At 36.6% G+C, this 12,780-nt stretch overlaps 3 protein-coding genes across 3 annotated transcripts; 1 reads left to right on the top strand and 2 right to left on the bottom strand.

The window, feature by feature from the left end:
• Positions 1-3,304: 3,304 nt before the first annotated feature.
• On the bottom strand, positions 3,305-5,881 carry LOC111778927 (neurogenic locus notch-like protein). The gene is made up of 6 exons (XM_023658939.2): positions 5,650-5,881; positions 5,363-5,530; positions 4,481-4,561; positions 4,264-4,389; positions 4,106-4,192; positions 3,305-3,592 (listed from the first exon to the last, which is right to left on the bottom strand). Exons 1-6 carry the CDS (start codon positions 5,747-5,749, stop codon positions 3,501-3,503), a joined length of 654 nt encoding a protein of 217 aa, XP_023514707.2. The 5' UTR covers positions 5,750-5,881; the 3' UTR covers positions 3,305-3,500.
• Positions 5,882-7,426: 1,545 nt separating this feature from the next.
• On the top strand, positions 7,427-9,081 carry LOC111779223 (protein IQ-DOMAIN 19-like). Its single transcript, XM_023659320.2, has 3 exons — positions 7,427-7,953; positions 8,038-8,244; positions 8,350-9,081. The coding sequence occupies exons 1-3, from the start codon at positions 7,582-7,584 to the stop codon at positions 8,932-8,934; spliced, it is 1,164 nt and encodes a 387-aa protein (XP_023515088.2). The 5' UTR covers positions 7,427-7,581; the 3' UTR covers positions 8,935-9,081.
• Positions 8,923-12,636, bottom strand: LOC111779224 (uncharacterized). The gene is made up of 8 exons (XM_023659321.2): positions 12,245-12,636; positions 11,061-11,154; positions 10,925-10,975; positions 10,650-10,823; positions 10,313-10,492; positions 10,072-10,191; positions 9,758-9,891; positions 8,923-9,287 (listed from the first exon to the last, which is right to left on the bottom strand). Exons 1-8 carry the CDS (start codon positions 12,409-12,411, stop codon positions 9,212-9,214), a joined length of 996 nt encoding a protein of 331 aa, XP_023515089.2. The 5' UTR covers positions 12,412-12,636; the 3' UTR covers positions 8,923-9,211.
• Between the last annotated feature and the right edge of the window lie 144 nt (positions 12,637-12,780).

Here is a 12,780-nt window from a genome sequence, read left to right as displayed (position 1 = left end):
CAAATGTCACTTTCTCTAAAATTGGCCAAAAAAAACTCATGGGCCTAATAACATTCCAAGGGATAGGGATTTTTTCGTCTTTTCCAACACCCCCCTCCTTCCCCCTTCGTTTAATTATTTAGGTGTTATATTTAATTAATTATATATATTAATTTAAATTTTATAATTTTCATTAAATTTAAAATTAAATTTTAATCTTATCTTTGTACCAGCATTGAATTTAATAATAGCTTTAACGGTTAACGAGAACAATTACTAATTTTAGAATTTCTAAAACCCGTTTGTTTTTTTTAATTTATTTTTTAAACTAGTGAATAATTGTTTTTTAAACTAGGAATTTTAATTATGCAAATTATTCTAATTATTTTAATAAAACAATCATTCTTTTTTTTACCCAAAGTACAATAATTTACCAATTTCATCGCAAAATTCCAAAAACACCCTTGCCCATCTTTTCCTTTTCAAAATTGACATCCCTCCCCGTCAATAAAAAATACCAACCTTTTTCTAGAAAATAAAGTAAAAATTTTTATTAAAAAAATTTATCATCTTAGTCTTGTCATTTTTACGACACAATGAAACATATACATTCAGAATGTCGATAACTTTTTTTTCTAATGTATTTTTGTTTCCATTAAATAAAAAAATAAACGAGATATATAATAATTAAATTAATGGGAGGGTAATTATGGTAAAATGGCAGAAGTATATTAAAATTGGATAAATTATTATTTAAAGATATATGAACTGATGAAACATATGCATTATTATTATTTAAAGACATGATGAAACATATGCATTCAGAATGTCGATAACTTTTTTTTCTAATGTGTTTTTTTTCCGTTAAATAGAAAAATAAACGAGATATATAATAATTAAATTAATGGGAGGGTAATTATGGTAAAATGGCAGAAAAATATTAAAATTGGATAAATTATTATTTAAAGATATATGAACTGTATCCACCTGGAAAAAATAAATGAACAAAGGGCCCTTTCCTTGGAGTACCTGAGAAAGAGGGAAAGAAGTCCCAATCATTCTCTTATATTTTTCTTTATCTTATCTTATTATTATTATTATTAATTAATTAATTTTTCTTTTAATTTCAAGTTATCAACCCTATTAATTTAATTCATTCTTTTTTTTTATAAGATGATTGGGACGTAATACAAATTTGCTGATATACGTCAATTTGTTGTCATAAATGAGGTAGATATAGCTTTAAAAACAGGGTGAATTGTCCGTGCTTGAATATATGAATGCATACTGACCTCTATAGATAGAGGACGGTGTGCGAAGAGAGATCATTTTTTATAACTAGTACAATTTACCCATAATTAATATATATATATATATATATTATAATTACAACAGTAATTTATTAATATTATTAATTAAAAAAGTATTTTATCTCTCTTGAGGCAGTGGGACTGCTGGGAGCACCGAGGAATGTCTGTACTTTGTTCATATGAAACCCAACAGAATTGCTGCAACTCTCAAATATTTTTAATTTAACTGCAATTTTTTACCAATTTTTATGGAATTTTGTGTCTTTTTTTATTTTTTTTATTTACTATTTCAATAACTCCTTGTTTTCTTCTTCATTTGTCCATTCAAAGTTCCAAAATCTTCACCATCTCCATAAATTAAGGCCTTTAATAATTACTATATATATATAATTAATGTTGGGTTCTTTTTGGATAATAATTGCTTCACATAATGTTTTTCTAAAAATAGAGTGATAACTCAATTAGTGAAATAAAATCATTGTTTGGTGGGATAATATGGGGACACACACGTGCAAATATAACATGAAATTATAAAATTAATTTGATTTTTTAAAAAATAAATGTTCTTAGATATTGGCAAAATTAATTTAATTTTTTCTAAAAAAGAATAAAAATAAACGAAATACTTTTGGATTCAACTTTTGATTGTTTTCTGTTTTTAGGGCCGACGTTGGGAATGAATTCTTACATTTTTTTTTTTGTAAACATGTGTCTAATTTTTTTTTTAAATATTTAATAAACATTTCATACATATAAATTAGACAAATTTGATAATTTATATGTTATTGAAAAGTTAATAAAAAAAATAAAATAAATAGTAATTTAGAAGAAAATGATATTAGATGGGGTAAAGAAATTGAAGTTAGAAAAAGGAATATATTTGAAAGGGAAAGCAAATATAAAAAGGGAAAAAGACAAAAGGAGAAAAAGACGGAAAGGGCCATCCGTTGCAGAAATCTCGAGTGACACAAATTTTAAGAAAATTATTAAAAGTAAAGTTTCCAATAATTTTCTTCATTTTTAAATAAAATAAAAATTAAATTGATTAAATATAAGATTGAAAATTAAAATTATGTAATAATTTAAATTAAAAAAATCTCCCACTGTGTTCTCTCATGATTATAAAAGCCCCGCCACGAATATATAAGAGGAGAAAGGGAGGAGCACGACGGCGTGTCGGAGGGAGTGGGGGCGGCACGCGGCGGCGAGTGGGGGGTGGGGGGTGGTGACGTACAGGAAGTGGAAGGGAATGATCTGGTTTTATAATGGCGATGAAGGAAGGATGAGTATTAATAATAAAAGAGATGGGACAGAGTGTGGGGGTTGAACTGATTGAGAACTCTATTTCCCCACTACCGCCAGCTGCGTGTCTTCCGATGTGGGATTTGATTGGAAGACTTTGTCATGGTTGTTGGGCTTCTGAATTTCTTATCATTCCACCGCTTCCTAATCTTTTGTTCACTACATTTAATGTTTGATTAGATATTATATCAAAAAATCGTGAGATTGATGGCCGTACGTAACGAATCAAAACAGACAATATCTGTTTGTGGTGAGCTTGAGCTGTTATAAATGATATTAGAGTCTCTCACTAAGTAATGTGCTAGCGAACACACTAGCTTTTCAATGGAAGTAGATTTTGAAATTCCATATAAGTTAGAGAGAAGAACGAATCATTCCTTACAAAGGTGTGAAAACCTCTCTCTAGCATACACGTTTTAAAACATGAGATTGACAATAATACATAACAAACCAAAGCGGACAATATCTACTCATGGTAAACTAAAATTACTAGGTATCAAACTTAGACATCAGGCGGTGTGCCAACAGTGACGCTAGCCCTTAAGGAGGTGAGCTGTGAGATCCCACGTCAGTTGGAGCGTGGAACAAAATATTCCTTATAAGAATATGAAAACCTCTCCCTACAGACGATATGTAACGAGTTTGGACTATTACCATAAGCGATCATATGGCGTTATTGGGCTATAGATTCGTACAGCTCAGGAACTTGTTAGTTAAATGCCAAAAAAAGGTATACTAAGTGGTGTGACTGTCTGCTGTAAGCATATATATACAAGGCCCATCATCTCAGAACTCGAATGGGGACCTTATTTCATCCCAAAAAGGCCATAAATAGCGGCCATGCACAACAAATACTACACACATAATCAAACTATACTCAACTATAGAACTGGCACTACACATGTCACTCTATTTGATCAGCAGCAGTAGCGTCGCGACACATGTTACCACCGAGCTAATCGTCGAGAGGGAGCTTCGCTTGAGAAGTAATCCGCTTGCAGCTGCAGATCAAAACAGTTTGAATCACTGTCAATACAATTTCTAATTTTGCAGCAGCATAATTGTATCAGTAAGGAGGAAACAAGTAATGATAGATAGAGTGCTAAAAAACATCGAGTTGGGTAAGCTCGTGTAACATCTCAAGGCCACCGCTAGTAGATATTCTCTGCTTTGGCCCATCACGTGTTGTCGTCAGTCTCACGATTTTAAATACTAGGGAGAGGTTTCAACACCCTTATAAAGAATGTTTCTTTCCCCAATCCCCCTCCTTAGGGGTCAGCGTCCTCCCTGACACACCGTTTGATGTTTGATTATGATACTATTTGTAACAGACCAAACTCACCACTAGTAGATATTGTCCAATTTAGCATCTTGTTAGCCTCACGGTTTTAAAACACGTCAGTTAGGGAGAGGTTTCCATACTCTTATAAAAATGTTTCGTTCCCTTCTTTAATCGATGTGGAGAAAATAGAAGATTTGACAAGATAAAAAGTCGGGATTGTGAACTGACTGACCGTTGTTATTAGTTGAACTGGCAGTTGCAGAAGGAGGGGAGGTTGCCACTGGAATTCCCAGTTCCTGGCAATCCATTCCTATTGAGCCTTAAAAATGATAAACAAACAAAACATCAGAACAGCTCTTAATCAGCTTAGTGAGTATGATATGAGCTTACAATCTTTGTAGCATGGAAAGGCAGTGATGTTGAGAAGATTATAGTAATCAGCCAAACAATCACATTTGTACGTAAATGGCGACGTCTTGTTGCACGAACCGCCTCCACAGTCGACCCAACTGCAAGCTACACAGCCATGAGCAAGCATAAAAAGCAGTTACTAAATTGTTATATTCACAAACAAGGTAACATTATGGACAATAGGTTTGGTCATTACGATCGAATATCGAGTCATTGGTTCTTGGTTTGGTCTGTATGCCCGGTGGAGGCGCCGATGAGCACGAGTGCGTCAAAGTACCTGTCATCAACAGACAAATCCAATGCCCATCAGCATCATTCATAGCAGTGAAATGTGCTAAATCTTCAAATATAATATGCTAAATCAAACATGTCTACTAGGGATCGACTTTCGCTCATAGTTTTTAAAACGTGTCTACTAGGGAGAGGTTTTCACACCCTTATAAAAAAATGTTTCGTTCCTCTCTCTAATCGACATGGGATCTCACAATCCACCCTCTTTCAAGGCCGAACGTCCTATTTAGCACTCATTCCTCTCCTAAATCAATGTGCAATCTCACAATCCACCCCATTCAATGCCCAGCATCTTCCCTGGCACACTGTCCAGTGTCCACCCCTCTTTGAGGTTCGGTGTCCTTGTTAGCACACCGCTTAATGTCTAGCTCTGATACCATTTATAACAGCTCAAGCCCACAAATACTAAATATTGTCCTCATTGGTTTTTCCTTTCAAGCTTCCCCTCAAAGTTTTTGAAACGTGTCAGAAGAGGTTTCCACACTTTTGTAAGGAATGCTTCGTTCCCCTCTCCAACTTATGTGAGATCTCACATACACGCACCAAATTAAGCATCGAGTTCAAAATGGATAGTTTAAGATTACATTGCTCAAATGAAGAACACTACTATGAATTCTAAATCTACTTCTTACCAGCTATCTCCATAATAACTCTTAGCAAATACATGAATCAAACAAAAACAAGTCCAAATTTGCAGAATCAAATAGCTAGCTGCTGCAACAGCTATGGCTAAGAACATAGCAACTTTTCAAACAAAAGCTTCATAACAGAGAGAGAGGAAACTGACAATTGGGTATAATGCAGGGAAGAAACTTGAAGTGACCATCATCATCATCATCATCATCAGAAAGACTCTTCTTCCACCCAGAATCACAATCACATTCAAACGAGAAAGTATCATTATCAGACGGTTTACAGCTCCCTTTCCCACAGTTCACTTGCTTGCAGACATTCTCTGTCATTACAAACCCAATCAAAACAAAACCAAACACTATCTCCAATCAAGTTCTTCAAAAAACATGAAAATACCAAGAAACCCAACAAAGAACAGCCACAAAAATCGCAAAAACAAACCGAAAATGGGCGAGAGAAGAGGCGATAATAGGTCGTTGAATTCATTAGCCGCTGTAGATTGAAGGATGAGCAGCAGAGCAAGAACAGGAATGGCCGCCATAGTCCTCTTACGATCAGAAACCAGCCGCGTGCTCTTGAAATAGCCGAATCCCTCGTAATTGGGGTTTTAGGGGACGGCGCGGGTAGTTGGAAGTTGGGGTTTTTTGATGCTTTTCGTGGATTTAAGCTTATAAAGCGCTGTGATTTTTCCATGTTCTAACCTTATCAGAGCTTAAGAGACAATAAAAGTCCAATGTTCATTAAATTTTCGGCCGAACCCAGCATGGAAGTCCACGATCTTCATAAATGAACTTGATTTATCACAGTAATGGAAATGGACCGTTACCCTCATAATTTCTATCCATAAATATCTGCTTTTATTAATTAACCAAATTTTTAATATGAATTTCAGATAATTTAGTAGAATCCTAAGAATCATATTTTACGATCTTAATTTTGGGTGATGAATCCAATTTAGTAAGAAGTGAAAAGATGTTACCATTTTAAATAATCCGACATGATCCTTAACCATTGCTAAACTGCAAAAACTTGTTTCCTAATTCACAGAAGAAGAGGCCGACAAGGTGACATTTGCAACTTTTCTACCCTATTTGGATCTCAAAGTTCATCATTTTAATCCCCATTTTTAGATTATTCTACAAAAGTTACTGCATGAATAACTACTTTTATGTTTTAACGAGAGTGAAAGATCGAATTATTGACTTTTAGAATGATAATTGTGAGATCCATCGGTTGAGAAGGAAAAAGAAACATTCTTACAAGAGTATGAAAACTTCTCACTAACAGACATGTTTTAAAAACTTTGAGAAGAAAGTCCAAAGAGGATAATATCTGCTAGCGGTGAACTTAGACCGTTACAAATAGTATCAGAGTCAAACACCAAGCAATGTGCCAACGAGTGGGCTGAGCTTCGAAAGGGGTGGACACGAGGTGGTGTGCCAACAAGGATGCTAGGTCCTAAAAGGGGTGGATTAGGGAGTCCTATATCGATTGGAGAAGGGAACAAATGTCAGCAAGGACATTGGACTCCAAAGAGGAGTGGATTATGAGATCCCACACGATTTATTCATTTAACTTGATTTTGATCGAATTGTCATTTAAACTCGTGTTCCATTTTCTACCAAACTCTTTTGACTCCCTCACTCTCTTTCCCCTCAAGATTGCTTCTTCAGAGGTCTTTGTATTTTAATGTCCTTTTCTTCTGGGATCTTAGCACCCAACAAAAAGCTTGAGGTGCACATGCTTCTATTCCTAGAGGTACACCCTAAACCGTCCCTACAAACTCCTCTCTTTTTGTTTTTTAATGTTTTGTATGGGACGGGAAGAATAGTTTGAGTTCACTCTTGAATCAACATGATCAACCAATTTAAACGTAGCTCAACTAGTTAAGACACTGTGTACGAACTAGAGGTTCATATGTCTACATTACATTTTGGTGCAATGTGGATCGAGATTCTAAGTAGAAACGCAACTTCCCAAATTGGATCCAAAAAGACAACTCTCAGTTGCTTAAGATTCAAGTTTGACACTCAACTTAAGCTTCTTTGCTTTTAGTTTTAGCCCTTTTTCACGTGGTCAATTGTACACTTAACAAGGCCACAGTACAATTAACTCTGCAACAGCTGCTAGAAGGACTTTACCGATGACTTGTCTGTGGAGCTTCCTTTCTGTTTCTTTCCCCTCAAGTTTACACCAAATCCATGCCATCTCGCTGTAAAAATGGAAGTTGAAAAGATAAGAAGACATGAAAGCAAGAGTTTTTGTTCTTATCAAGGAGTAAACTAGAAGCTGCTCTTCATTTCAAGAGAGATTTATAAGTGGTTTCTATTTGCTTTCTTCTATGATTCTTGAGATTATTCGAGGGAGGAGGAGATGGGAAAGACAAGCAAATGGCTGAGGAACTTTCTGACGGGGAAGAAAGACAAAGAGAAGGAAAAACGCTCGAGTAATCAGAATTTTACGACTACTTCCGAGTGTCCAGCCACCCCGATATCGATTCGACACAATCCTAAAGAGAAGAAAAGATGGAGTTTTCGAAGGGCCACAGCGGCGGTGTCGAGAGATTCATACCCTCTTGAGATGGTTGCTACAAGAATGCCTGTTGCTGCAGCTGCACAGGCTGCAATTGATATGGATTATGAAGAACAAAGGCAAGGCTTGGCCATTGTAGTGGCAAAGGCTGCGGCAGCTGATGCTGCTGTGGCTGCTGCCACCAAGATTCAGTCAGTCTTCCGGTCTTATTTGGTACCATAACATGAAACTTTTGTAGTTATTTCCTTTTGGATATGCAGATGGTTACCATTTACCAATCTCCTGGTGATGCTGTAGGCAAGAAAAGCACTCAGGGCATTGCGAGGATTGGTGAAGCTGCAGGCACTAGCTAGAGGTCACCTTGTTAGAAAACAGGCCAAAGCTACTCTCCGGTGTATGCAAGCATTGATCATGGCTCAGGCTCGAGCTCGTGCCGAACGGATCAGGATGATCGAAGGGAAAAACCCTTCGGTTAACAAAGACCACTTTGGTTGTACTGATCATGTAAGTATCATTCTTTTGCCTAAACTTGCAGCTTAACTTGAACGTTGCTTGAAACATCAGTAAAGTAGGAACTTCAACAAACCCATTTTAATATTGTGAATGAAGGTTGCAGAGGAAAACATTAAGATTGTGGAGATGGATCATGGAGAGTGTATACGAGGCTCGAAGAACAGGACAAGACATGAACGTAGGTTCACACATCAAGCACACCTTGTCTCACTAGTACCATCTACTCAAACCGACATCGACCCACGAGGTTGCAGTCGTCATTTCGAGGACCCACAAGATTCCACAACAAATTGTATGCAGTCTCTGTCTTTTGAGTATCCAATGTTCCCAAGTTACATGGCCAATACACAATCTTCAAGAGCCAAAGTACGGTCACAGAGTGCGCCAAAGACGAGGCCCGAATCATTTGAGAGACAATCAAGCAGAAGGCGGGCACCAACTGAGCGATCGTCTTCTCATATGGGCTGTGCACCCCAAGACTTCCAGTATCCATGGACAATGAAGCTTGCCAAGTCTGCAAGTTCAGTCAATAATAGTGAATGTGGTTCCACATGTAAAGTGCTCACAAATACCAACTACAGATCTCTTGTTGCATGTGAAGTAAGAAAAATTCCTGACTGCCATTGTCAGGAATCACTCTGTACAGTGGTTCCATGTTTAGAATTCAAGGACAAGAAATGAAAAATATTGATAAGAACTCTGTTCCATGTTTAGCAACGCTACATAACAAAACAGCAATCAACAATCGTACAACATAGAATGTCTATTGTTTGAAAAAACAAAAGCAGCTCTCAGTTTTCAAACTTCCTACAGTTCTATCTGTGTGGGCATGGTATGAATGTGAAACGCTTACAAACATTCGCGAAAGAGCCTTCTAAGAAGCTTTCTTGGCAATGCGCTCTTCAGAAAAGACGATGATAACATTGAGAGTTCGAACCCAAGTCTGGCTCCATTGAATCTAAGTGCTTGGCAGCTTTTCTTTGAATATGCGCGGTATTAGTTCATGCGCACCGATATCCAGAACCTCAGGATCCCTGAAAATGATTCGAGTCAGAAAGTATAAAAAGAAGACATGAATGCTGTGACCATGGATACAGATCTCAAAGTTACTAAAACGTTGATATTATAGTCTATAGATGAGAAAAATCCAACAAACCATAAAAGTAGTTAATTAACAAAGGATGATAGATAAATCGTTCGCATAAACCACAGTTTTGTACAGAGCTTGATTCTTGTCCATGGAGATCATCTTGCAATTGCTTTATGGTAAAGAAAACGACAGGTTGCAACCGAACTGAGGTTAAAAAACCACATGAAAAACACACGAAAATGGGGGAAACCTTCCATGTCAAATAAAATTATGCAACCCAGACGTAGAATTGAGGCGAAAGAAACGTTTAAGATGATTGTGTTTCTTAATGGCAGGTTTGCATAGAACAAGTGCAATTTATATGCATGAAAAACACTCAAGTGTAGCAGCAGAGAGAGAGAGAGAGAGAGAGACCGGCACAATGGTCGTCCCAGTTCATTGGAACTAGGAACAAACCATAGCTTTCTTAGGAAAGGAGTTTCAAGCTGAACAAAGAAACCATCATGCTGTCCATGCTTCCATTTTCTTGAACCTTGTCCTTTCCAGACCTGCAAACAATATTTATATTTTGAGAATTTTTGCACAACTAAAAGTTCCTAGGAATACTATTAGAATAAAATGTTGTTTATGAACAGAGGGAGTTAGAGGAGATGAAGATAGATGTAAAAATGGAGTTTTATGGATATATTATATCTTTGCTATGTAGAAACAAAGACATTAAACCTCACCTGTGGGTAAGATATCAAGCTTTTGGGAGCAACTAAGCATGCTGCTCGGGCGACTGAATCCTCGGCATATTTCCTTAAGAATTGAAAACAATCACCATGCGTGTGAGGCGATTCAAATGCCTGCATTGCATAAAAAACAGGAATGGTTGGTATATAATGGTTACACTGTTTCTTCTAGGAAACAAATAAACAGTTCAGACTCAATATTCAAGTTTTGAGAATAACGGTAGACGGCGAACACCTTATCAATGTTAACAATTGGAGCATATTTTTCGGTATCCGTCTTTTCCTTATCGAGTAAATAGTACACTTTAGCATCCACATTGGAAGTTTCATGCCATGATCTCACAGCAGCCTCCATTGTCTCAACAAGAAAAGAAAATATGTCTTTGCAGCCTTCTTCCGAGCCATATTTGTCAGACTGCAAATAGAAAGCAATGGTTATCCGTACGCGTCGGGAGGGCTAATTCAAGAGTAAATTCATCTCTAGAGAATCGAAACATGGAAAATTGCTATTTTCATAACCTATTACAGTATATGCTGTGAAAATAAGCCTCGGTTGGATGAATGCAACTCACCAGTTCATATTTCAGCTTATCCAAGTGCTTCTTCATATCTATATTTGATCTCTTGTTCTCCACTTCTTGGGCTCTCATTTTATCTTTCACTAACTGTGAAACCCTTTTGATCTTTCTTGAGACTTCTGCACTTTGTGGATTGTACCGTAAGGCGGCTTGAAATGCAGACAATGCCTACAACAAGAACGTTTGAACTATCAGATGAATTCAGCCATAGTTAGTAAATATTATGTACGTCATTGACACGAACGTTGCAAAGGAAGCATTCGACATACATCATCATATTTTTCCATGGCTTCCAAAACGCATCCCTTTCTGAAATATCCCTGTGGCATATCAAAACTGAAAAGACTGAATGAACGGAACTGAAAAGGATTTGGCTCAAACAATACATGGAATGGAATTTGTTACCTTTTCCCATTGTGGGTTCAATGTAATTGTCATCTCAGCGTCGGCAAGTGCTTTGTTAAGCTTAACTAGATGCAGAAAGGCAGCAGCACGATTGCTGGAAAACCGAAAATACATCAGCATAACTTATACTTTGTACAAGCATATGGTAACGAAGCACAAATATTTTAAAACTATCCATTGTTTCGTCGTCTCGTGTGCTGCCAGCCAATGATCAAAATTAGGCAAATGGACAAGTGTAATCACCACAACAAATTAAGGAAACTTCAGTTTTTCCTTAATTTTCTTTGTAATTCCACTTTGATTGCAAGTGGGCATGAGTTCCTTATATTTCCTCCAATTCAGAAAAGGGTTTTGCAGCTGACTGAAAAGTGGACGTTGGCCTATGTTTCTCAAATACTATGCATGAGTATGCAACTTTCTTCTTCTTACAGACTAGACTGTCTTAAATTCAATACCTAATCTCGTTTTTCTTTTATATCCACGGCTGTCCAAGCCAACTTGCACATAATCCCTACAAGGGAAGTAAGATTCGGATTACCTTGTTAATCAAATATCTCAAGGCAAGAACACTTGTTTGATATTCAAATCATTCCACAAGCAAGATTGATCATGTCGAGCTTGAATAATTCTACATGCAACCTAAACTACATGGAATTGCAAAGAAACTTAGCCAGCTCCTTTTACTACATTTTCCAAGTTTCCCTTACAATGGTAACATACATGGCTTTATATAGCCTCAAAATGAAAACCCTTAACCTTCCCTGAGGCATTCGAAGAGTCGTAACTTTCATACATTATGACTATAAATTAACCACTATAAATGTAACTTTTAATAAATAAAAGTCTCAAAATACATTCATGAATATCCAAATACTAAATTATGAATAAATGAAGCCCTACTTGAATGAATCTTGATTGGTTCATATCACTTGCACTACTTACATTAGCCTTTATTGACCACTAGGCCATGGTGATATTCTATAACCTAATCAGTGTTGATGAGCTACCGGGAGTCAATAATTGAGCTCTCGACTAAGGTAACATCCAGATCAGGAGAAACATTGTATTCACAATCAATCCCAGATGTCAAAATCAATCAAATAGTGCAAAGAACACACGAGAGTAACATTCTTAATAATTACGAAAACAGTATGAAGCAAAAGAAAAAGGAAAGAGTAATATACCTATAAAGAGCATGATTCGAAGGGTCTAGCTTGATAGCCTGAGTGTAAAGTGCAGCCGCTTTGAGATAGTTTCCTGCTTTGAAAAACTCATTGCCCTTGTCTTTCAGCGACGCCTCCGCTCTTCCGCCACTGCTGCCTGTAGCTGATCCTGTCTCTGCTTCCGCCATTGATACTCCCTAGTCGATTTATGTGCAGTGAAACTGGTGGGGCAGATAGAAACTACAGAGAAAGAAAGAGCGATAAATCCGGTGCCGGAGGAAGAGTAGAATCGGCGGAGCGCCGCGTCCCTTCTTCAAAATCCGAACTTTTAAGCGTATTTTTGTGAATTGCTGGAAGCGCAGAAGCTAACTAAGGAGAACGAGAGGAACAGGGGGAATTTTTTTTTTTGTTACAAATTACTTTTCAATGTTTGCCCCAAAAATTAAATAATTATATTAATTTTTTAAAGTTAATTTATTCAATAATTGTCAATTATTTAAATTGATTTATTATTGATTAAATAATTATAACTTTACATAATCTAACTAAAAATATAA

This window comes from Cucurbita pepo, chromosome 17 (genome assembly GCF_057944985.1).
Source record: "Cucurbita pepo subsp. pepo isolate OVF chromosome 17, ASM5794498v1, whole genome shotgun sequence".
Classification (NCBI taxonomy): domain Eukaryota; kingdom Viridiplantae; phylum Streptophyta; class Magnoliopsida; order Cucurbitales; family Cucurbitaceae; genus Cucurbita; species Cucurbita pepo.
This window is presented reverse-complemented; position numbering and strand designations above follow the sequence as displayed.